Source organism: Mytilus galloprovincialis, chromosome 10 (assembly GCF_965363235.1).
Source record: "Mytilus galloprovincialis chromosome 10, xbMytGall1.hap1.1, whole genome shotgun sequence".
Classification (NCBI taxonomy): Eukaryota; Metazoa; Mollusca; class Bivalvia; order Mytilida; family Mytilidae; genus Mytilus; species Mytilus galloprovincialis.
Window position 1 is genome coordinate 89668600 of NC_134847.1, and position 24681 is coordinate 89693280.

The 24681-nt window shown below is 31.9% G+C and overlaps 1 protein-coding gene across 1 annotated transcript in view; it reads right to left on the reverse strand.

Moving 5' to 3' along the window:
• Positions 1-5243: 5243 nt before the first annotated feature.
• The window catches only part of LOC143049606 (uncharacterized), a 39139-nt gene continuing 19701 nt past the window's right edge, over positions 5244-24681 (reverse strand). The window contains exons 8-11 of the mRNA XM_076223206.1: positions 20322-20741; positions 14542-14964; positions 9463-9900; positions 5244-5734 (exon numbers count right to left, since the gene is read on the reverse strand). Of these exons, the coding sequence (XP_076079321.1) occupies positions 5244-5734; positions 9463-9900; positions 14542-14964; positions 20322-20741 (1772 nt within the window). The remainder of the gene's footprint in view (positions 5735-9462; positions 9901-14541; positions 14965-20321; positions 20742-24681) is intronic.

Consider the following 24681-nt stretch of genomic DNA (forward strand, 5'->3'; position numbering starts at 1 on the left):
TTTCTAAATATAGTATAATGACACTGTATGGACAAATGATGTAATTGTTTAATCAAAACAATGTTTGTTCAAAACTATGGCACTCTTAATTAGCATTTATAATTTGTCCATTTTTTGACAATCGGGGTCAAATTGTGAATTTGAGAGTGCAATGAATATATTTACAGATTAAGAAAATAGTAAGTTGGTTTTGAAGCATGTTTCACATTTGACTTTTTTTATGTAGGACTTAGTGTTTGTATTTTGTTTTTTTGTAGGTTGAAACGATAGACATAAACAGTTGCAAATTAGTTCTATATGTCAAGTTAGGGTCGGCATCCATTAAGAAAAATACATGTACTCTTTGTAACAAACAGTCTTTTGACCTCAGAGATTTCAAATAAATCTCTGTATTACTGAAAAATTATTACACCGAGGTTTTCGATATCACAAACTAGTCAAAATATTTAGCTTATTTTGTCACCGGTACAAGGACATCATTCGTGAATAAAAATCAACAAGCAGACATCTTATACATTCAGGTATTTCATACCCTGTCTATCATGGAAGTATTTTTAAACATGTCGGCATTTACTTTAAAGCTACCAAAACCTTTAAACATACGTATTCAGAAGGAATATAGTTGCGATATTGTTATCAGGTCATTACGGATTGATTAACTTAGAGGGTCTTTGCGTAGGAAATACACACATTTATTCTAAAACCAGTTGTTGACATTATAGGGTTATGTTCTTCGTATATTTCATACGATGGCATGCTACTAAACCTCTAACGGAAGGGACTGTGGTTGATTTTCATATGATGGCATGCTACTCAACCTCTAATGGAAGGGACTGTGGTTGCTTTTCATATGATTGACACATAATCTTGCAAACAGTTTAATTGAGGTCTGGAGCTGGCATGTCAGTACCTACTAGTATTCCTTTAGTAATATTTAATGTATTTATCACTATCATTTTGCTTAGTTTTTTTTGTTACCTATTCTGACATCGGACTCGGACTTCTTTTCAACTAAGTTTTACTGTGTGTATTGCTGTGTGTTTCTATATTCTACTACAGGTATATATAAAACTTTTTTTAAATGTGTATTCTTTTCAAAATTTATAATATATTTTTTATTGTGTAAATAATTGCTTCTTTTTTTTGGAATTCCAGTGTCAAAACTAGTACATTCATACGTTTTATATATACTAGTGAAAAAGACTACAACAAACTTTTCAAAACATTTACTTAGATTAACTATCGGTACAAGGGCATTTTCAAAAATACCAATCAACGTGCAGACGTTCAGTTATTTCACATCCAGTTTTCTATGATAATATTTCATACAAAGCACACAAACTTCGTCATTCATCTAAAACTAAAAACTAACTTAACCTTTAAACAGACTTATTCAAATTGTGTTTGCATCGGAAATAAAAACATAATTTTCTTAAACCAGCTTCGTTCTTTTGTCGTACTGTTACACCACTGTCCCAGGTTAGGGGAAGGTTGGGATCCCGCTTACATGTTTAACATCGCCACATTCTGTATGTATGTGCCTGTCTCAAGTCAGGAGCCTGTAATTCAGGGGTTGTCGTTTGTTTACGTGTTACATAAAATTGAGAATGGAAATGGGGAATGTGTCAAAGAGACAACAACCCGACCAAATAAAAAAACAACAGCAGAAGGTCACCAACAGGTCTTCAATGTAGCGAGAAATTCCCGCACCCGGAGGCGTCCTTCAGCTGGTCCCTAAATATTACATATTTGTTTTTCGTTCAGTTTTGTACATAAATTAGGCCGTTAGTTTTCTAGTTTGAAATGATTCACATTTGCCATTTCGTTTTTTTTTTATAGCTGACTATGCAATATGGGCTTTGCTCATTGTTGAAGGCCGTACGGTGACCTATAGTTGTTAATGTTTGTGTCATTTTGGTCTTTTGTGGATAGTTGTCTCATTGGCAATCATACCACATCTTCTTTTTTTTTATATTCGCTTTGCCATTGCCAATGAGTAAGCTGTCCTCACGAGATGAAATGACACAGAAATTAACAACTTACGGTCACCTTCAACAATAAAGCCATACTATTTAGTCAGATATAGAAGGCCCCTAAATCTGAAATAAAAAAAATTCAAAAGCGCAAACTAACATCCTAATTGATGTAAAAATTTACTAACGAAAAAATAATATATAAAACAGCAACAAACGAACTAAAACCACTGAAAAATTAACAAACTATAAAAATCGGTTGAAAATGCTTAACTCTTCAGATTGTTACAAATAGAAATACATCTATCAAAACACACAGAAGACGTGGACGGGAGTTTGTACATCTGAACAACAATAAGACAGTAAGTTCATATCTGAGAATATTCGCTAGTTCACAGCCAAGAGCAAATGATAATAACATAATATAAATTATTAATCATTCTAACATGACGTCCTTCAAACGCTTTGAGTACACACCCGTGGTAAAATATGAATATATTGCCAGGGCTGTTCCGATTGTACTCCCACGTCATATTCTTTTTTATGAATGAGGTACCCGACGTCATAGAAAGATGACGTAAGAATATAAGCAATTTACGGGAAAATACACGCTTGTGAAACTGAAAATCATCACAACAAAGAAACGTAAACAAACAATGCTAAAATCTGATACAAGCCAATTATTTTTATACATATAATACATTTAAGTAAATTATATTAAATTCATCAAAAACTATTTAAATACGTCATTGAAAATAGATTAAGCATGTCACTACTTCAGTTTGCTACGTTCTTTTACGTCAATTTAAGTGTGCGTTTATTTATGGGAACGGCAAATATTGTCATCCACCTAGAGCGCTTCGATCCAAAAGAATTACCGTATTTGTCCTATTAGAATCGAAATAATTCATGGGGGCTTGAATATATCGTGATTTTATTACGGGTTGGCCCTTAATGACAAATATGTTACCCTGAGCATTATCAAACGAATTTAGTATAAAGTGTAAACAGTCAGAGAAAAACATGACCTTGTGCAATGCAAAGATACAGGTATCGACAGATTGTAGTGAAACAGCATATGTATATAACAACTATATATTTTATTTATCTGAAACAAAATCTTCACTGATACCAATTAAAAAAATATTTAAAAATCAAATTACTATGTTGAATCGATAACTTTTTAGATTAAGTTAATTTGAAGGTTGATAAGTTTACCCGGATCGTTTCGAAATTGCCAGATAAGATAAACAACATCTCCATAAAAATTAATAAAAATGTGTTATTCCGTTTTAAATAAGTTTTCTATAGGTACAACTAAACTTTAAAACGTAATATTTATACAGAAAGAATTAAGTATAGGTTTCAGAAGTTTTTCGTAACGAATTCCCTGTCCTAATAAATATAATTTACCAGTTAGACATATATTTAGTCTGGTGGACTATTAGTCCCCGAGGGTATCACCAGCCCTGTAGCCAGTACTTCGGTACTGGCATGAAAATATGGATTTTTTGTGTTATTAAAATTTGCTGTTACAAAATATTAGAAATTATGATAAATTAAGGAATGTATCTCCCTCATGCAAAGGTCTGATTTCTTTCACGGATTTGGCAATACTTTTTGGACCTTTTGGATTATAGCTCTTCATCTTTTAAATGAGCTTTGGATTTCAAATATTTTGGCCACGAGCATCACTGAAGAGACATGTATTGTCGAAATGCGCATCTGGTGCAAGAAAATTGGTACCGTTAATTTTATTTACGTTCATCAAAATCCAAAACCTTTCTCACTAAGGAGGAATGCTTGAGTTGAGTTGCAACAAATATATTTGCATTCATTATTACCAAATGATTTGTTACGATTATGTAGAACTGTATTCCAAAGAGTTGTTTTGTTTGTTGATTCTACATTGGCTTGAAATATAGGGGAAGGTGAAATACTTTCACAACATGTGTAACTCCGCCGAATTTTTACATGTATTCGGGCCTTTGCTAGTCTTAAACGTTTATTTAATTGTCCTTCATTTAGATATGCAGATTTAAGTGTGACGACCATTTTCATTGCACTAGTACACATTTTGTTTACGGAGCCAGGTAAAGTCCGTCTCCGGGTGTGTGATTTTCAAGCTGTGTTTTAGACGGCCTTTGAATTTTTTCCTACTTTTTGTTCATTTTTTTGTCTCTTTGACCAAATGCCCGTGTCCATAATCAATTTTACAAAGTTTATATTTTCAGACTGATATTGGATTGTCAGAGTTCCATATATGTTTCACTCATACTTCTGCTGTTTAATAACTATTTGCGTTAAGGAAAGAATAATCGAGCTACTTACTCGTTTTATTTATTTCATCCATAACGTCTGAAAGCCACATGTCATCCTTCCCAGTGTCAACGATTTGTTTGGTTTTCATCAATATATTCGGTACACTTGTTTGTTCCCGGACTAGTGTTACAACATTGTTTGGCCAGCACTCTAAATTTTCAATCTGTATGGACGATACAAAGTCTTCATCTTTAGAAGATTTTGCTACTATACATATGACGCTCTTAATTGTGTCGTTATGAATTCGCCTTGTAGGAACACACTGCAAAATTAACTGTGCACCTTTTCCGATTTGTGATTTCAATAACGTAGTGTAAAACTGTTGTACCTCTTCACTATTCCCCATAAGCAAAATCAAGCCATCAACATCATCATTATCTTCGTCATAATCACTGAATTCTCTGTACATACCAATCGACTCATCTCTTGGGTGACCATACAAAGTATTGACGTTTTTGAATCTCAATATGTATACAGTCGGCACTGCAATTAAAAATTGTTTGTTTTTGTAATTTATCAAGTCAAATCGGTGACCATGAATTTGACAGCTATTGCCCCTTTAAATTAGTAAGTAGACTTGTGTAGTCTCTTGAAAATACCATTTAAAACAGTTAATAATTTTTCTAAATATAGTATAATGACACTGTATGGACAAAGGATTTAATTGTTTAATCAAAACAATGTTTGTTCAAAACTATGACACTCTTAATTAGCATTTATAATTTGTCCATTTTTTGACAATCGGAGTCAAATTGTGAATTTGAGAGTGCAATGAATATATTTGCAGATTAAGAATATAGTAAGTTGGTTTTGAAGCATGTTTCACATTTGACCTTTTTAATAAGAAATGTAGGACTTACTGTTTGTTTCGAAGCATGTTTTGCATGTATGTTTCACTCAAACATCTGCTGTTTAATAACTATTTGAGTTAAGGAAAGAATAATCGAGCTACTTACTCGTTTTATTTATTTCATCCATGACGTCTGAAAGCCACATGTCATCCTTCCCAGTGTCAACGATTTGTTTGGTTTTCAGCAATATATTCGGTACACTTGTTTGTTCCCGGACTAGTGTTACAACATTGTTTGGCCAGCACTCCAAATTTTCAATTTGTAGGGACGATACAAAGTCTACAATATTAGACGATTTTGCTACTATACATATGACGCTCTTAATTGTGTCGTTATGAATTCGCCCTGTAGGAACACACTGCAAAATTAACTGTGAACCTTTTCCGATTTGTGATTTCAATAACGTAGTGTAAAACTGTTGTACCTCTTCACTATTCCCCATAAGCAAAATCAAGCCATCAACATCATAAACATCATCATTATCTTCGTCATAATCACTGAATTCTCTGTACATACCAATCGACTCATATCTTGGGTGACCATACAAAGCATTGACGTTTTTGAATCTCAATATGTATACAGTCGGCACTGCAATAAAAAATTGTTTGTTTTTGTAATTTATATTAATTTTATCTAAAAAAACAACACCAAGCACTGTGATACATAAATAGATAAATGATTTTTAGAACCTGTATTTATGTTAAAATTTTCAATAGCAGTCTAAAGTTAAAAAGTTAAAAAAAAATATGGTGATAAGGTTAATGATGGCATTATACTTCTCCTCTAGCAACATGTATAACTGTCAATACTATGATGTTGAATTGAGAGGATCATTAATAGATAAGGACATGACATGTTGGACAGAATCACAAAATATAAAACAACAATAAATGACAACAAAAGTCAAGCGGAGACAATTGAAATACATTAAAAAAAACAAGTTCATCAATATATATATAACAATATCAATAAACATCATTTTTGATGCACACTAAAAATTTATTTTATTAGTCAATATATTAATTGACCGATCGATGTTAAACATAATACATGGTCAAATAAGAAGAAACTAAACTTAAAATATGTTAATTACAATTGAGCTAGATCGGTTGCTTTTTCTGCTAAATTATTTAATTGAAATATATTTTGTGGACAAAATTTGGAAAATTTGACAATGTTTCAAGGTTCTTCACATTGAATAACAAATATGTCCTATTCATCGATAATTAACATTCGTTTTAGTTCGAATTAACTGTATAATCCTCAAGACAATTATCATGAAAGACTATGATACACTTGTCCTCTTAGTAGTCTCAAGTGTATACATTTCATCCTACAATACATATTTACTCAATTTGGAAACATTAGTTTACCGATGTTCAAATGATCATGTATTCCATTTTACATAATCCGCTGTAATCGGCTATAAAAAGCCCCGAAATCAGAAATGTAAAACAATACAAAAAAGAAAACTTACGGCCTAATTGATGTAACTTTTTTTTTAACGAAAACAAATATATCAAACAGCAACAAACGAACGACAAGCACTGAATTACAAGGCTCACGAATTGAAAAAGGCAAAACAGAGTGCGGCGGGTTTAACATGTAAGCGGAACACCAAACTCCCCTTTACCTGGAACAAACTATAAAAATCTATTGAAAAAAGCCTTAACTCATCAGATGGTTACAAATATAAAAACATTTAACAAAAACACAGAAAAGACGTGGACGGGTAAGATACTATGTTCAGATCTGAGAGTACTTGCAGTTACTTACAGCTTGTTCACAGCCAATGGCAATTACTTAAAAATAATGCATACAGGACTGAATTGTCAATCAATACACATGAATTCAGTATAAAGACGTCATAAACAGTCAGAGAACACATGATCTTGTGCAATGCAAAGATACAGTTATCGACAGATTGTAGTTCTATGAATCAGCATATGTTTATAACAATTATATTGTGTTTGCTTTTAATATACTGATAACGCAATCAATATTTTTACCAATGAAAACAATATATAAAAATCGAATTACAGTGTTGATTTGGTAACATTAAGTTAATTCAAAGGATCGATAAGTTTATTGTTTTAAATAAACGGACTCGGTTATCAAGATCCCCATAAAAATGAATATGTGTCATCCCGTTTTAAAGAAGTTTTCTACAAGTACAACCAAACTTCAAAACCAATGAGAATTTACAAAGTATTAGGTAAATGTTTTTTAGTAGTTTGTTGTAACGGATTTTCGGTATAATTTACCAATAATACATATATTACGTTAATTAAAATCCAAAACGTCTAAACAGACACGGGTATAGCGAACGAATTGTTATATATAAACACCATAAGATGGTGCCAAAAGGAACATTATCAAAAGAGAAGTAAAGAATAGAGCACACAAATCGTCGTAAAGTTTAGCGTATAGTTTCGAATTTACGTGTAAAACTTAAATATTTTTAAAATCAACAGGGTCATGACCAGGATAACTAACATATACTAGTTCAAATCGGTCCATGAATACAATTTTTTTCAAGGAAATTATTTCTGTTGTAATCTGTTCTTGATATATAGAATCTAACAATTGATAATTATTTACTTAACAATCTCCGTTTTTGTTTAGTTAAACTAAACCTACAGGGGTGCATTATCAAATGCTGTAGACATGGTAGTTATTATAACTGCATATTGTGCAATAAATTTGATTTAAAAAATATAAAAATCTAGAAAATGAGCGTTATTACCTTTTAAATTAATTTAACTAAACGTAGTTCTTTTGGAATTCGGAAGTGTATCTAGAAAATTTTGGATTATTTAACGATAAGATATCATCCAAATAATGATTATAGAAGGGCTAAAGATACCAGAGAACCATTCAAACTTGTAAGTGGACAATTAACTGACCACTCCATTGAAGTGTGAGGTGATTCTGCTCGACATGTGGCACCCGTCGTGTTGCTAATTTGGGTGCAAAACCGGTTCCAAGTCTACTTCGATAAGAGTTATTGAATATATCAATTAAAATCAATTAAGAAGAATAGATATAAGAAGATGTGATATGAGTGCGTATGCGTCAACTCTGCATCCGAGGCACAATTTATAAAAGTAAACCGTTATATGTCAAATTACGGGTTGCAACAAGGAGCCTTGGCTCATACCAAACAGCATGCTATAAATGGCCCAAAAAATTACTAGTATAAAGCCATTCAAACGGGAAAACAAACGGTCTAATTTATTTAAAAAACAACAAACGAGAAAAACTTATGAACCACACCAACAAACGACATCTACTGAACATCAGATTCCGGACTATTCGGCTCGAAAGGGGCGCAATTGATGCTTAAAGGAACCTGTCGATAACATTTGTTGCCGAAACGTACACCAAATTTACTATATGGAAATTTAACAGCTAGCATTTTTACCTTTCTCATTTGGAAGGAAGGCTTTAAATGAGTTACAACAAATACATTTGCATTTATATTAAGAAAACTACCATTTCGTAAAATAGGGAAAGGTTTGTTTGATTTAACTGTGTGGAAGTGTAGTCACAATAGTTGCTTTTGTTTGTTTATTAAAAGTTGGCTGTTGGTATAGGGGGAGGGTTTCGATTTAATAAAATCTGTTTAACCCCGTTGCATTTGTTCGGGAACTCGTGCCTTTGTTAGTGTTAATATGTTTTTTTAATTGTAGTTTATTTGTATGTTTTGGAGTTAAGTGTGACGTCCAATTACGTTTAACAAGTAAAGTAAACCAGTAAAGGGCCAGGTAAAACTCGACTCAGGATGGGTGCTTTTTACGCTGTGTCTAAGACGCATGGGTGGCCTTGGGATATTTTTCCTGCTCTTTGTTCAATTATTTGTCTCTTTGACACGTTCCCCGTTTTCATTATCAATCTAATGAAAGTTTACATTTTCAGACAGATACTGGATTGTTCGAGTTCCACGTATGCTTCCGCCACATTATTGATGTATGTGCCTGTCCCAAGTCAGGAGCCTGTAATTCAGTGGTTGTCGTTTGTTTATGTGTTACATATTTGTTTTGCGTTCATTTATTTTACATACATAAGGCCGTTAGTTTTCTCGTTTAAATGGTTTTACATTGTCTTAGCGGGGCCTTTTATAGCTGACTATGCGGTATGGGCTTTACTCATTGTTGAAGACCGTACGGTGACCTATAGTTGTTAATGTTTGTGTCATTTTGGTCTTTTGTAGATAGCTGTCTCATTGGCAATCATACCACATCTTCTTTTTTATATTCACTCTACTTCTGTTTAATAATTATTTGAGTTAAGGAAAGAAAAATCGAGCTACTTACTTGTTCTATTTATTTCATCCATAACGTCTGAAAGCCACATGTCATCCTTCCCAGTGTCAACGATTTGTTTGGTTTTCAGCAATATATTCGGTACACTTGTTTGTTCCCGGACTAGTGTTACAACATTGTTTGGCCAGCACTCTAAATTTTCAATCTGTATGGACGATACAAAGTCTTCATCTTTAGAAGATTTTGCTACTATACATATGACGCTCTTAATTGTGTCGTTATGAATTCGCCCTGTTGGAACACATTGCAAAATTAACTGTGAACCTTTTCCGATGTGTGATTTCAATAACGTAGTGTAAAACTGTTGTACCTCTTCACTATTCCCCATAAGCAAAATCAAGCCATCATTATCATCATTATTTTCATCATAAGCATTGAATTCTCTGTGCATACCAATCGACTCATATCTCAATATGTATACAGTCGACACTGCAATAAAAAAAATATTTTTATTAGGCAATGAGTAGATCATAAATGATCATATCAGATGAAAATGAAGATAGCAAACAATATGTTTATCAACTGAGCTAGATCGGCTTATGCATGTCCAGTGTACACAGTAGTACCGATATTGTCGACGTTGCAAAGTAGACAATGTTGACACAATATTGTACAACGTTGTCGATATCGTTTCATACTCATGTCTAAATCGTTTACATTGACGGTATCGAGATGTAGACAATGTTGAAACAATATTGTATACCGTTGTCGATATCGTTTCATACTCATGTCTAAATCGTTTACATTGACGGTATCGAGATATAGACAATGTTGAAACAATATTGTATACCGTTGTCGATATCGTTTCATACTCATGTCTAAATCGTTTACATTGACGGTATCGAGATGTAGACAATGTTGAAACAATACTGTATACCGTTGTCGACATCGTTTCATACTCATGTCTAAATCGTTTACATTGACGGTATCGAGATGTAGACAATGTTGAAACAATATTGTATACCGTTGTCGATATCGTTTCATACTCATGTCTAAATCGTTTACATTGACGGTATCGAGATGTAGACAATGTTGAAACAATATTGTATACCGTTGTCGATATCGTTTCATACTCATGTCTAAATCGTTTACATTGACGGTATCGAGATGTAGACAATGTTGAAACAATTGTGTATACCGTTGTCGATATCGTTTCATACTCTTGTCTTCATCGTTGACATCGTCGATATTGCTAACACATTACTAGTGTTTAACTGAATTTAGTTGGACCAAAACCGTCCCCCTCTGCCTGGTCAGAGATGAAAAAGGAAAACACAAAAAGTTCCCACAGTAGAAATACATACTTAACGTATCCAACCAAAAAAAAGAAAAGCCACATGAGTAAACATAAAATACAAATAGTTTTGAAAAAGATAGCTTGTAGCTACTGAAAGCTAGATAAGGATACATTTAGAAAAAATATGTCCTCAAAATTGCCAATTTAGACTTTTTTCCGGTATTCCTCTTCCATTAAAATGGGTCTAGAGTTACAGTTTCATAAACTTAAAAGACAAAATACAAAGTCGTACATACCAATAATGAAATATACTGTATCGTATAACTAACAAACTAATGTCGTCGTTGTCCACTATGTAGACAGCAAGTAAGACGATCTAGACGATGTTGTAACAATGTTGTCAACTTCGCGATTTTGGCAATTACAAGATGTTGACATAAAAGAGGGACGATGTAAACGATATTTTCAACATCGCGATATCGGCGATGTCAACGATGTCGAGAGAAAGAAAACTGATGTAGACGATGTCCTCACGATGTTGTCAACATCACGATATCGGCGATGTCAACGATGTAGACAGGAAGGGGGACGTTGTAGACGATGTCGTCACGATGTTTTCAACATCACGATGTCGGCGATGTCAACGTTGTATACAGGAAAGGGGACGATGAAGACGATTTCTTCACGGTGTTTTCATTATCACGATGTCAGCTATGTCAACGATGTAGGCCGGAAAGGGGACGATAAAGACGATGTCGTCACGATGTCGGCGATCTGAACGATGTAGACAGGAAAGGGGACGATTTAGACAATGTTCGGTGCAGATATTAAATCATGAACGAAGTTGACAATGCCGGCGATGTCTTCATTGCATCGTGCACTGGCCATACGAGGAAAAAAAAAATGATCATTGATTTTTTTACGACATTTTGCAAATATTACGATTTACAAGGTTAAAGCGTTTCTACGGTCGGTTGAAAACAGAATTTTACGATAAAAGAAATGATCCCACCTTCCCTATTGTGAACTTTCCATTTCATGAGCAACACGACGGGTGCCACATGTTGGCCAGGAACTTCCGGAGTAACTGAGATCACCCCCAGTTTTTGATGGGGTTTGTTTTGCTTAGTCCTGAGTTTTCTATGTTGTGTCTTGTATGCTATTATTTGTCTGTTTGTCTTTTTCATTTTTAGCCATGGCCCTCTTGTATCTTTCGCCCTTCCTTTCACACATTAAATAATAAAGATGTGCTATTCATCGATAATTAAAATTGTCTTCTTTTTTGCTCTTTTGATATTTATGTTGACAGTCATTTGACTCGCTTTGATGTGACTGTCATGCAAGTGAGAGGTTTAGCGCTATGAAACCAGGTTCAATCGATCATTTTCTACAGTTGAAAAAGCATGTACCAATTCAGGAATGTGACACAATATTGACGGCTGTGTTCCTATTTTTACATTTTTAACTATTATGTTTTGTTCACAAATCTTTGGTAAATATAATTGAATGTTATGCGTCTGTCGTACAAGTTAAATGTTAAGCTAGGTATAAATTTAATTTACATAAGAAAATGCCAGTACCAAGTCGAGAATATGACAGTTGTTATCCATTCGTTTGATTAGTTTGTGCTTTTGACTTTACAATTGATTACGGAATTTCCGTTTTGAGTTTTCCTTCGAGTTTTTGTTAATTTACTTTTTGCACTGGGTCACCTTTCTCCTTAGTTACAAATGAAAGGTCACATTAAGTAATGATTATCAGTAAATTGAATCAAGTCTTAACGACTTCCTGTTGTCGAAATATAGTTTTGAAAATTGTGTATTATATTTCAAGGGAAATAACTTTTATATAACTTGAGGGTTGATGAAAAATAATTTTTATGGTTATTAAAATCGCAAAATTTCCTGTGCGTTTATGTTGAAATTTTGAAATCGATTCTAGTCTGTAATAATTTGAAACGAATATGCACATAAAAAAATATCTCTCACCGAAGATGATGAAATCAAACACAGGGCCATCTGGCTAGACTTCATGATAAGATCAAACTGTTGTTTAAATAAGGTTATGATACCTTTAAAAACAAAGAACATGTCGGAAAAAGCAAATAAAAGAAGGATTTAATCCTACACAGGGTAATCTAGAAATAATTCATGATGAGGTCTACCGATGGTATTGAAAACTTTGAAAGACACAGGAGGAGGCTATGTAAAAATATAGTAGAACAAAACACAATTGTATATGAATTAGGTTTTTTCTCTAGTAGGGAAAGACTTTAAATACCAATCTCTAAGGAAAATCTGAATTGGAAAACTCCTTATCAAATGGAAATATCAAAAGCTCATACACATCAAACGAATGTAAAACAGCTTCATATTTGTAAGTTGGTATAGGCATTTCCTTATGTAAAAAATGTGAATGTAATATGGTTTTATAGCTTACTTAACAGCTCGCTTTTATGACAGTCCCATAATATGTGAGCGCAAAACAAGCGGTCATAATAGATACAAATGTTAAATATATGACCATGGCACAAACACACAATTGGGGGATGTGTAAATAGTGAGCCATGTCAAAAGTGTATTACTACTGAAACGACAAATATAAAAAATATACAAATAATATGAAGCGGACTACTGTATCCCAATTTATTTTTTAGGCAGAAAAATATCGCGATAATGAATCGTCGGGAATATGTTTAAATTGTTGTTATGTCTGAGTATCGAGAAATTAAATCGCCGAAAAATGGGCTAAATGCGAAAAAGAATATCCACAAAAATAATTTGGTGTACAATATATTTTACATTTGAAAAATGATGAGTCAAAAAGTTATACAACGTTTTTTTTTAATTCAAATTACAATAAACACTTCAAAACAACAAGGGTATATTCGTTGTGTAGAACATATGCTATGACATGCAAGGTGTACTGAATCAACACATATTTCTGTAACTTCCACTTGAAAAGTTTTAAATTCAATTTTTGCAATTAAATTTATGCTGCTGATTATTTGTTACTTATCTAAGTTAATACTTAAAGTCATAAGAAACCTCAAATTAAAAAAAAATTAACTAAATGGATAGTTTGCATTATACAACTTATGTACAAATATTTTTTTCTGATGAAAGTTCTTTAATTTGTCCACATTTAGAAGAAGTTTACTTATTTTCAATTGCTTGCTTTCAGGAAGCAATTCGTCGACATATTTTCCGTATGCATAGTGACCTGAGCATAACCCTCCTCGTAAAAATCCGGTGATCACAATATGCATGAATCTGGCATTAAAATATACAATTATCTGATTGTTCTTGTTAAACACGTGCTGAATACCCATAGTTTTTTTGTTATTTGATTACTATAAGGTGACAATTTCAAAACACGGCATTTAATGAGCAGCCATATTTGTTCAATCTTAACACACAGAGAGAAAAAAAATTGACGATTATACGATATATTTGCGTAACAAATGATAAAATCGTGCACAGATGACTAAGTTTATGATATATACATGCATTGGTTCAATAATTGGATACACATTATTTTTCACCACTCACTGCTTTCATATGACTTTAATGATTTTAACGACTAAATAAAATTTTAATAGCCTTAAATTATTATTCTATTTAATTGTTAATTTTGTTAATATTATGATAAAGTTAACTTTTTTTACAATAGATTAAAAAAGAGTAGAACGATTAAACAGGGATATTCATGCTTATAAGTCGAAACAAACTATCAATGCAGTGTCAAACAAAAAAAACCACACCAAAAATAAAAGACTGAGTAACACGAACCCCCAAAAACCTGTAGTTGTTTAAAAAAAGCCAAAAACTTACTTAGTCTATGTAACCAATCAATCAAATCCGAGATCCATTTGCAATCGGTTCCTCTAGCATCAACCAAAATAGTTCCTTCTAACATGTCCGGCACCGTCGTCTCATCACGGGTTATTGTGACAATCTCCTTCGATTTAAATGTCGTAATATCGACTAGTTGATTATGATATCTTTCCAAATTTACTCCTGTGATACAGACAAGTCCTGACAGCCTTTCTTTAACAAGTCGACAATGAGGCCACATCACTAGTTCTACCATGGAAGGTTCGACCATTTTTGATTCTGACAAAGCAGAAAAAAACCATTGTACATCTTTTGTATTCCCGATAAGCACAATCTGGCAAGCTTCCACGTTATAACGGGACATAGATGGAAAACCATAAGTATTCTTTTCGTTGATTCTCATCGTATAAACCATGTCATCTATAATAAACGTTTGTACGATTGACAATTACTTTCATGATATGTAGCATTACATGCAAATATGTGTTTTTGCGAATTTAAAAGGTCAAAATTATTTTTTTTATTAAATTGTTCTCACGTTGTGCGGTCTGACCACTTTCTATGGTAAAAGGTGATTTACCCCCACCTTTCTTTATATGTATACAGGTAAAAGTGCCAAGCATGATAAACGCACGAAGTATAAAAAACGATGTGGTATGTTTGCCAATGAGACAAATTTCCACAAGAGACCAAAATGACACAGACATTAACAACTATAGGTCACCGTACGGCCTTCAACAATGAGCAAAGCCAATACCGCATAGTCAGCTATAAAAGTCCCCGATATGACAATGTAAAACAATTCAAACGAGAAAACTAAACAATATAAAAAAATGAAAGCCAATATATGGGAAAATCATGCGTAAATCATTCGAAAATCAAGCGATATATAAAGTATGTGTAAATCGCAGGATCGTAATGTGCGGTTTTCGCACGCATTTAACATGCGTGTATCGCATATTTTTTGTAAATGCATGATATATACACGAAGGCTTTTACACGCGAAAGTCATCCGTGAATCATGTGTAAATCATGCGATATATGAAGTATGTGTACATCGTATGCTCTTAACGTGCAGTGTTCGCACGTATAAATACATCTGTGTATCGCATATATTGAAAACGTATGATTTACGCATGAAGTCTAATTGAAAGTCATGTGAGTTTCTTTCTCAACTCATGATCATGCGATAACTGTAGTAGTTTTAAATCACATGTGTTGTATCAAACTTTTAGGTAGTACATTTTATTGTAAGCTTAGTTTAGAGTGTAGAGTTATAGTATGCATAAATCAAAATAGATATATCATATGAAGGTAAATTTGTAACTTGCTTTCAACATTCTGCATGCCAGATCATGACAGATGTAAATGCTTCAAGGAAGACTCTGCTAGAAAAAGAGTCGACATGGTCAACAATCCAAGTCGGTAGCCTTGTTTTCTGATTGTCATTCTAAAAAGGAAGGGGTGTATGCTTGTCAATGAGACACCTCTCAACAAGAGACCAAATGACCCAAAAAGTCACAACTATTGGTCATCATACGGCCTTCAACAATGAGCAAAGACCATACCGCATAGTCATCTATAAAAGGCCACCAAATGACAAATGTAAAATAATTCTAACAAGAAAACTAACGGCATGTACAAAAAATGAACGAAAAACAAATATGTAACACATCAACAAATGACAACAGTACTGAATTACAGGCTCCTATCTAGGGACACCCACACATACACAGGATCCAATCATCCCCTAACCTGGGACAGTGGTCTGACAGTATGACATAAGAATGGACTATAAAAATCAGTTGAAAAAGGCTTAACTCATCAGGTCGATACAAATATAAATAGATAAATAATAATAATAAAAACACAGACCCGACGTAGCTGAGTAGTTTGTTTTATCTTTGTTTTCTCTGTATCTTATACTAATAAATCACATTGATGTTTTATCTTTTAGAATTGTAACGTATTTTACCCTACTGAGTCCTTTATAACGTAATTAATGGTTATTAGTTTTGCTCAATTGTGAAGGCAAAACGTTAAAGCAGAGTTGTCTCAATCTTTATCCTCTATGATATGATGGATAGGTAAACATCTATTTTATATTCACAATTTTTTTTTAAATGAACCCGTTATAACCTTCAATCTGCATTGTAAATTTTAAGTTGTTAAAGGGAATCATATGTTGAAAGAAATTTAAGTTGTCGCGATTAGTCTTGATTATAGATGAAAATGTCCATTCCACCAACGTTATCAGTTACAAAAAGCCAAAAGTCAACACGAATTAACGTTATATGTTGATTTCCTTGAAAAACGAATGATTTGAATGAACTGTTATTCTAAAACAAAAAAATGGCGATTCCTCTTCGGCCAATTAATCTGAATTGTCCTTTTAATTATCAGCGTCTTTGATTAAAAAGGTTCTGGAAATATTTCGTGATAAAATTAGATAAATCTACATTTAAAAGAAACATGATTTTGTATCAATATATGTCAATATTATTAATTCGTGTATTTTAATAAATTTGATTCGTTTAGAGAATGTCACATGTTTAACTATATTTTGGAAGGTAGAGAGAAAACGGCAGATAGCAAAAAGTATATTGCACGGTTAATTTTAAATATCTAAAAACCAATATACTTTGTGACGTCATGTAATGAATTTCAGGATATTGTTAAACGTTTTGAAACAACGATATCTGTGATTGATTATTTGACGAAAAAAAAATCTTCAAATACAAAAGATGTCAATCAAACAAAAAAAAAGTAAATGAAATAATAACTATTATTCCAAATTGGTATTATTTTAGAAGGTTTCTCTATATGAATTGGATTTTGAATAAAAAAGCATATTCACCTGAGAAAGTGTTATTCACCGCACTAAACGTTACGCGCTTTTACATGCACGCTATGGTAAAATGTTTCATGTACAATTTGTTTTGGTATATGTTTGCATTAAATACATTTTCTTCTCTCGTTATATGGAATAAAACAATTATTGTCTTTTGTTTCGGTAAATATGGGGTTAAAAAGACTTTTGAAAAATTGATATTCACTTCGGCCGTCGGCCTCAGTGAATCTCATTTTTTCAAGGTCAATAAAACCGCATATTTAGCTCATCAAAGGCAGTAAGTGTATACTATTTTGTTATTGTCAAGGAGCCAATATGATATCTATCAAATTCCTACAAAATCAAATCGTGGTATTGATACAAATATGATCGGCAATTAATAATATAACAAATATAGCCTTTGTATAAGGTCAATACAGGATATATCGACCCAAAGAAGTATATTTTATATACTTTTTTATTTTATAAGTATATTTTATATACTCCTTTCAGGTCAATATATCCTTTTATCGACCTTAAAGGCTATATTTTTATAATATTATTAATTCGTATATTTTGATAAACTTGATTCTTTTAGAGATAGTCACATGTTTAACTATATTTTGGAAGGTAGAGAAAAAACTGTAGATTGCAAAAAGAACATTGCACATCAAAAAGCATATTGCACGGTTATTTTTAGATTATCTAAAAAGCAATATACTTTGTGACTTTATGTAATGATAAGAATGCGATTTTTGAACACTAAATACTTAACCATATGACATGAAGTTGATTCAATATATGCATCAACTAGTCAAATTGGTCTTATTTGCGCACAAACATTCATGGTTTGCTAGAATATTTTGTTTAATCTATAACCTGTGCATTGTTTCTCTCTCTCTCTCTCTCTCTCTCTCGATCGATCGATCGATCGATAAAATGACGTTTTACGCAATTTTATCATTATCAATAATTCATTGTTGATAACATGAAATGCCATTAAAGTATCTGGAAGTAGAAAGACCAGATGTATTACACACTTCGGTCATTAAATGAACTTGTGAAATGCAACACAAATATTAATTCTCATAAATAAGAGGCAAGGCAATAGTAGGTAGCAGACGTTTGGAACGTTATTTAAATTTCAACTAAATAACATGCATGGAGCCTGTCGTTCAGTGTTGTCGTTTGTTTGTGTAGTTCATGCCTGATTCTCGTTTTTCATTTTTATATAGATTAGACCGTTGGTTTTTATGTTTGAATTGTTTTTCACTAGTCACTTAAGTGTCATTTAAAGCACACTGTTCTTTTTGTGCAAACGCATCTTGCTTAATGTTTACTTTTTACACATTATGAATTGGATGAAGAATTGTCTCATTAGCTTTATTACCATAACTTTTTATCTATTATGATTCCAATTTCAGCATGTTCGACACAGATATCAAGATAACCCTTGTAAATTTTAACCAAACTACAAAGGTTGGAAAAAAAATACCCATATCAGATTGGAGTGCAAGATGAAAATCTAGCGGGATTTTCAGTAATAGGTTTAGCTCTAATTTGATTCGAATAAGAAAAATGGTCAATTTTAAAATAAGCTGAACTGATAAATTCAATAATATAAAATAACGAACGAATTCACTATATGACAAGAAAATGATGAAGTAATTACAAAAGGCCTTTATTTGTGTTTGTTTTTATATTGTGTCAAGGATGAAAAACCCATATCATTTACATTTCTCTTTAATGGAAAATTTTATCAAATGTTTATGCCATTTCTTTCAAAAAACATAACCTCATTCAAACGTTCAAATTTTCGTGGAGATGTAACACTTCAATATTGCGGTATTATTGATTATAATACACTATTCTGATTTTGTGTACCTTATGTTTTGTTTTTCTTTAAAAAAAAAATTGATTTTACGTTTCGTGGCTGTAATGACATTTGACTTGACCAACAACAGTTACCTAAGTATAAATGGGATTTAAATAACAATGAAAATATCCAGTGAATTTATATGTATACGAAGTTAATATTCTTTTTAACTTATAGCTTATACAAATATTTTTGAAAAACATGTAGTAATATAATTTTTGAAAATGTACAGTTTTGTCGATTTATTATTAAGATAAGAACTTTATGATTATTGACCTTAACCCTTGCAAGGAGCTGTTAATGTCTATTGATCAGTTATTTTGATGAAGTTATTATCTTATTAACGGTTCTCGTGAACCGTTAAAAAATATTGTAAGTGGTTAATTTCGATATTCTAATTGTGCTGTCTTTTGATAATTTAGGCGTATATGAGTATGGAAACAACTTCTGTTTTTTTCGGTTTCAGTGAGCATACTGTTTTAGTTTTAGTACCTCGTGTTCAGATGTTTTTCATGCATATAGGATAAGATATTACAAAATGTTCATAGATCTGAAAAAAGTAAATATCTAGATATTCATGATCATATGTATATTTTATAGCTATTAAAAACTGCTGGTTTTTATTAGCATCAATCATTTTGTTTATTTCGTATGTTTTTCACATTTATATCGGTTTAATCATAATTTGATATCTGAATTGTTTAATGAATTAAATAGATCACGATTTATATTATGATACATGTGATCATGTATTTTATTTATATTTGATGCGTTTCCCTCAGTTTTTAGTTTGTAACCCGGATTTGTTTACTCTATCGATTTATGAATTTCGAACAGCGGTATACCTCTGTTGCCTTTATTTAAAGCTAAATGTCTCTATATTGAATATATATGATCATATCTTTGTTTTTTTCGTAGCCTTCAGTCAAATTACACAGGATACACATACTTGTATCTTTTATGTTTCATAGTTATTGTTTACATGGAGCAATTTCAATCTTAACATTTTATTTTTGTTAGCAGATAAGAAAAATTTTTTCTAACACTTTAATAATATAATATATAACTTACTCATTATCTGCATTTCGTCAATAAGGTTTGGTATCCAGTCTTCACTATTGTCAGTTGCATCGATTTGTGTTATACCATGCAATAATTTTGGTAAAGTCATATGATTTATCATGAGTGCTATTTCTTTTCTTGCTTTTTTCTTTAGTTCAATAATGTCTGGATGAAAACAGAAATCCTCTTTCAAATCATCGGAAATTAAGTATATAATTCCGTCTAACCTTTTGATATTGTGAAGAACTGGAAATGTTTTTTGAAGACATATCTTATACTTTTCGGTATGCATCTCATATTCAGATAAAAAGAAGTTGATCAGTTGTATATCCCTGAAATTACCAAATATCAAAACGGTGTTTCTCATGATCCCAGTTGTAAAATTATTCCAACGCTGAATTGGACAATTAACACTATAAAGTATATCACCTGCAAATAAATGATGAAGATTTCTTTGAATTCGCATAGTATTTTCAACAATATTTGTAAATCTATGAACACCACTATTTTACAAACTGCGCGTGTATAAAAGACATAAAATACTTAAAGATTTTGTCAACGGGAATTCTTGACAAAATCACTTCTGCGATCATTTGAAAAGTAAAATAACAAAAATACCTATCTTCAAGGAAAATTCAGACCGGAAAGTTCCTTGGCAAAATAAAGGCTAAAACATATCAAACGAATTGAAAACAATTGCTATTTATGACTTGGTACTTATTTAAATATCGTTACACATACATTGTATTTGTAACCAAACGATTGGACGAAAGCGCCAAACCGAACGTTTATCAACGATTTAAAATCTATGCATCTGGAATGATCATATGAATAGTTATTAAAGGTACCAGGGTTACAAGCATTATCCTTTCAAAAAGGGCTAGTCGACTCTTAGCTGATGAAAATAGAAAATGCTCTCGCTTTGTAGAGTAATTCATTTACTAGAATAGCCACGTGCATTAATCAACAAAGTTTACTACACCCGTGAGATCACACGTTATGAAGTAGTATATATCGTTTAACGTTGTTGTTTACTCCAGAAGATTCGACTATTTATAGATAAAAGTTACCTGTGTAAAATCTAATTGCTAAAATAGAGAGAACAAATCAAAAAACTCTACTGGATTAAAGGACATTTACTGGGTTTGGATTGTGCTAACCAATCAATAAACTTTGATTATTCACGTCTCGTAATATCTTCCAATCAGGTAGCAAGAAAAAATCAAGCGCTTACTGTCCATCGTTCAATTCTTAATATCGACTCCTAGGAGTCGATTATAACTTAATACGCCAGACGCGCGTTTCGTCTACATAAGACTCATCAGTGACGGTCAGATCAAAATAGTTATAAAGCCAAATAAGTACAACGTTGAAGAGCATTGATGACCCAAAATTCCAAAAAATTGTGCCAGATACGGCTAATGTAATATAATCCTGTTCATATGAACATAAGTAACTCTCTTTATTTACAGCTAAAGTTATATTTTTTTTAGATCAATTTGAAAATATAGAATATTATCTGTCACAAAAGTGATCTTTTAACTAGGATGAAATAGCAAGTTCAGGTGAACCAATTTATTTTTCATCCATGTTATTAACCATAAACAAGACACAAAACGTTAGAGTTTTTTTTTCAGATGATTATGCCTCTAGTTGGAAAAAAAATCATTGATTTAACTACTTTATTTCAATTCAACTTTCAACTTTCATCTTTTGAGACCAATAAATTAATTAGGAAACACGATTTTTAGAAATACTTTCTTTCATACATATTAAAGCAATACCAAACAGAGTTTCCATGATTAATTTTTGATAACAATTTTCACTCAAAATTGTTACGAAAAATCACTTAAAAACTAAATATCAGATTTTGAAAAACTGCAGCGTTAGCATGAAACTCCAACTGGAAACACACAGGAATATTCGGACGCCATCATTTGATCATAAGAACCGCACAATTTTAATCTTGTTATACTCATTTCGTTAATTTTTTCAATTTGTGTTCATTGTCCATCCCTTAACACAAATAAATAATATTTGGGTTTGAGATTCGACCAAAAACTGTTATGTGTTCATTAAATTTAGTCAAAGCTCATCCTTTTCCAGAAAGTCTACGAAATAATAAAAAGAAGACTAGTTGTGCATAAAAACTAGATAACATAATTTTTAATATGAAATAATAAGTATCATGGTATCAAAAAAAGTATATGGTACTGTGCAAGTAAGTAGACAAAAGAAACTGAAATAAAAATGTTTATTTACTATACACATACGTCCAAAGAGAAGTATTTATTGCAAATTTCAGAAGAAATAAAATCAACTTTAAATATCACCTAGGGGATTGTTTCAAATAAGGATGGATCGATTTTACTGTTGCTGGTGTCAGCTTTAGATTCAAATTCTTCATGCTAAGTAAGAACATTTATAAGATATATAAAAGAAGATGTGGTAAGATTGCCAATGAGACAACTGTCCACAAGAGACCAAAATGACACAGACATTAACAACTAAAGGTCACCATACGGCCTTCAACAATGAGCAAAGCTCATACCGCATAAGGGATTGTTTATCCCTTGTTTTATAATTTTGACTAGAACATAAGATAGAACCGTATTATTTTGTGATCAGAGATAAAAATCTGGACACCAGGTATCAACATGTGGTTGCAAGATAAGTCCCTTCCATATGCACGTATAAGGAAAATGTTAACCAGGTGCTTTATTTGCAAAATTAAATTAAATATTTAATATTTACTCCCTGTTCTGAGGTGAAAGTGACGCAGGAGTTTTTACAAAAATGTTCAGATGGATAAATATTTTGAAGTAAAGAGATACAAAAATGTTCACTACAAACTCGTTACAAAATGAAGTGCTAGAAATTTAATAGTACTATTGGTAACGTTTTATCTATGTTCTCCGTTTATTTTTGTTCTTAAAAACGAATGAAATGTTTGAAAATGACACATACCCTGTATGTTCATAGAAAACATGTAAGACGTAGACAAAATTTTAGTCAATATAGTGGCATGTTATGCGCCTGCCAAACAAGCCCAGAGTTTAACACACTATAAACCATTTCCCACACAAGGAACTGCCTATACCTCTAGAATGTGACAGTTGTTTTCTATTCGTTTGATGTGTTTAAGCTTCAAATTTCAACATTTTTAAGTGACTTACAGGTTGAATTGTTTTTTTGTTTTTTTACTTTGTGTGCATGTTTTACTTTTGTGTAACCTAGTTAGGTAGGAAAAAGTAAATTGTTAATACTGTAAATGGATCAATATGCGTTATATATATTTTCAACTTATATAACAAAAAAAGTCGTTAATTGTATAAATAGTATAAGCTTTCGTATTAATATCTTCTTCTATAATTTCAAGAAATGAAACCCATCCACGTAAGGAACTTTGGATGCTGCAATGAAACGTCTTTTGTTGTAAATGTAAAAAGCGACAAAGAATTTCAATTTATCTTTTTTCTTCACAAAATATATTTTCCTTTTTTGAAACAAATTTTTGATATCTTAATTAAGTGATATTATGTTTGCTTTATTTCAATAAATAACAAGTACAAACACACATTTGTTTGCTATGTTTTCTAGAAAAAGCTGGAATATCGATAGCGTCTGAAACAAATTACCAATATCTATCTAGACTTACGACAAAAAAACAATAATTTCACACGATTACTTTGATGAATGTTTGAACCATGTATATAAAAGATGACTATATGGTAAAACGAAATTTATTGGTTTACTTTTTTAAAATTGTTATTTGGATGGAGAGTTGTCTCATTGGCACTCACATATATATTCCTATACCTATTTAAGGTGGTACCCAACACTTTCACTAAAATTAATTTGGCTCGTTTAATTTTCATAAAATTTTGACAAAGTATTTACTTTGACCCTTTTACAAAAATGTAAAAAAAATTAAAAAAATTGAACCAAGCGTTTTATCAGAAAAATTACACTGGTTATATAGCAATTTGAAAAACACCAATTTTGATCATTGAGAAGCTTAATATTCCTTTTACAACACAACGTAATTAAAACGTTTAGCTGACTTTACAGAGCTATCTCCCTGTAGTGTTAGGTACCACCTTAAGTAATCCTAACAGTCATTAAATCGTTGAATTTTTCTTCTTTGCTAGTGAACCAAATTTGGTAGGAAGCAATCAAGCGAATTGTTCAAATAGCAATAATATAAAAGTTAAAACTGACCGAAGTGATGAAGACAGGTATAAACTAAGTCGCAAGGTTTTTGATATTTTGCCAAATAAGCAATTAATACCTTAAAAATATATTACGCGTCACTGCCTCGCAACACAGACAAAAGATACACGTAGCTCTTGTTCTCGTTTTAAACTCA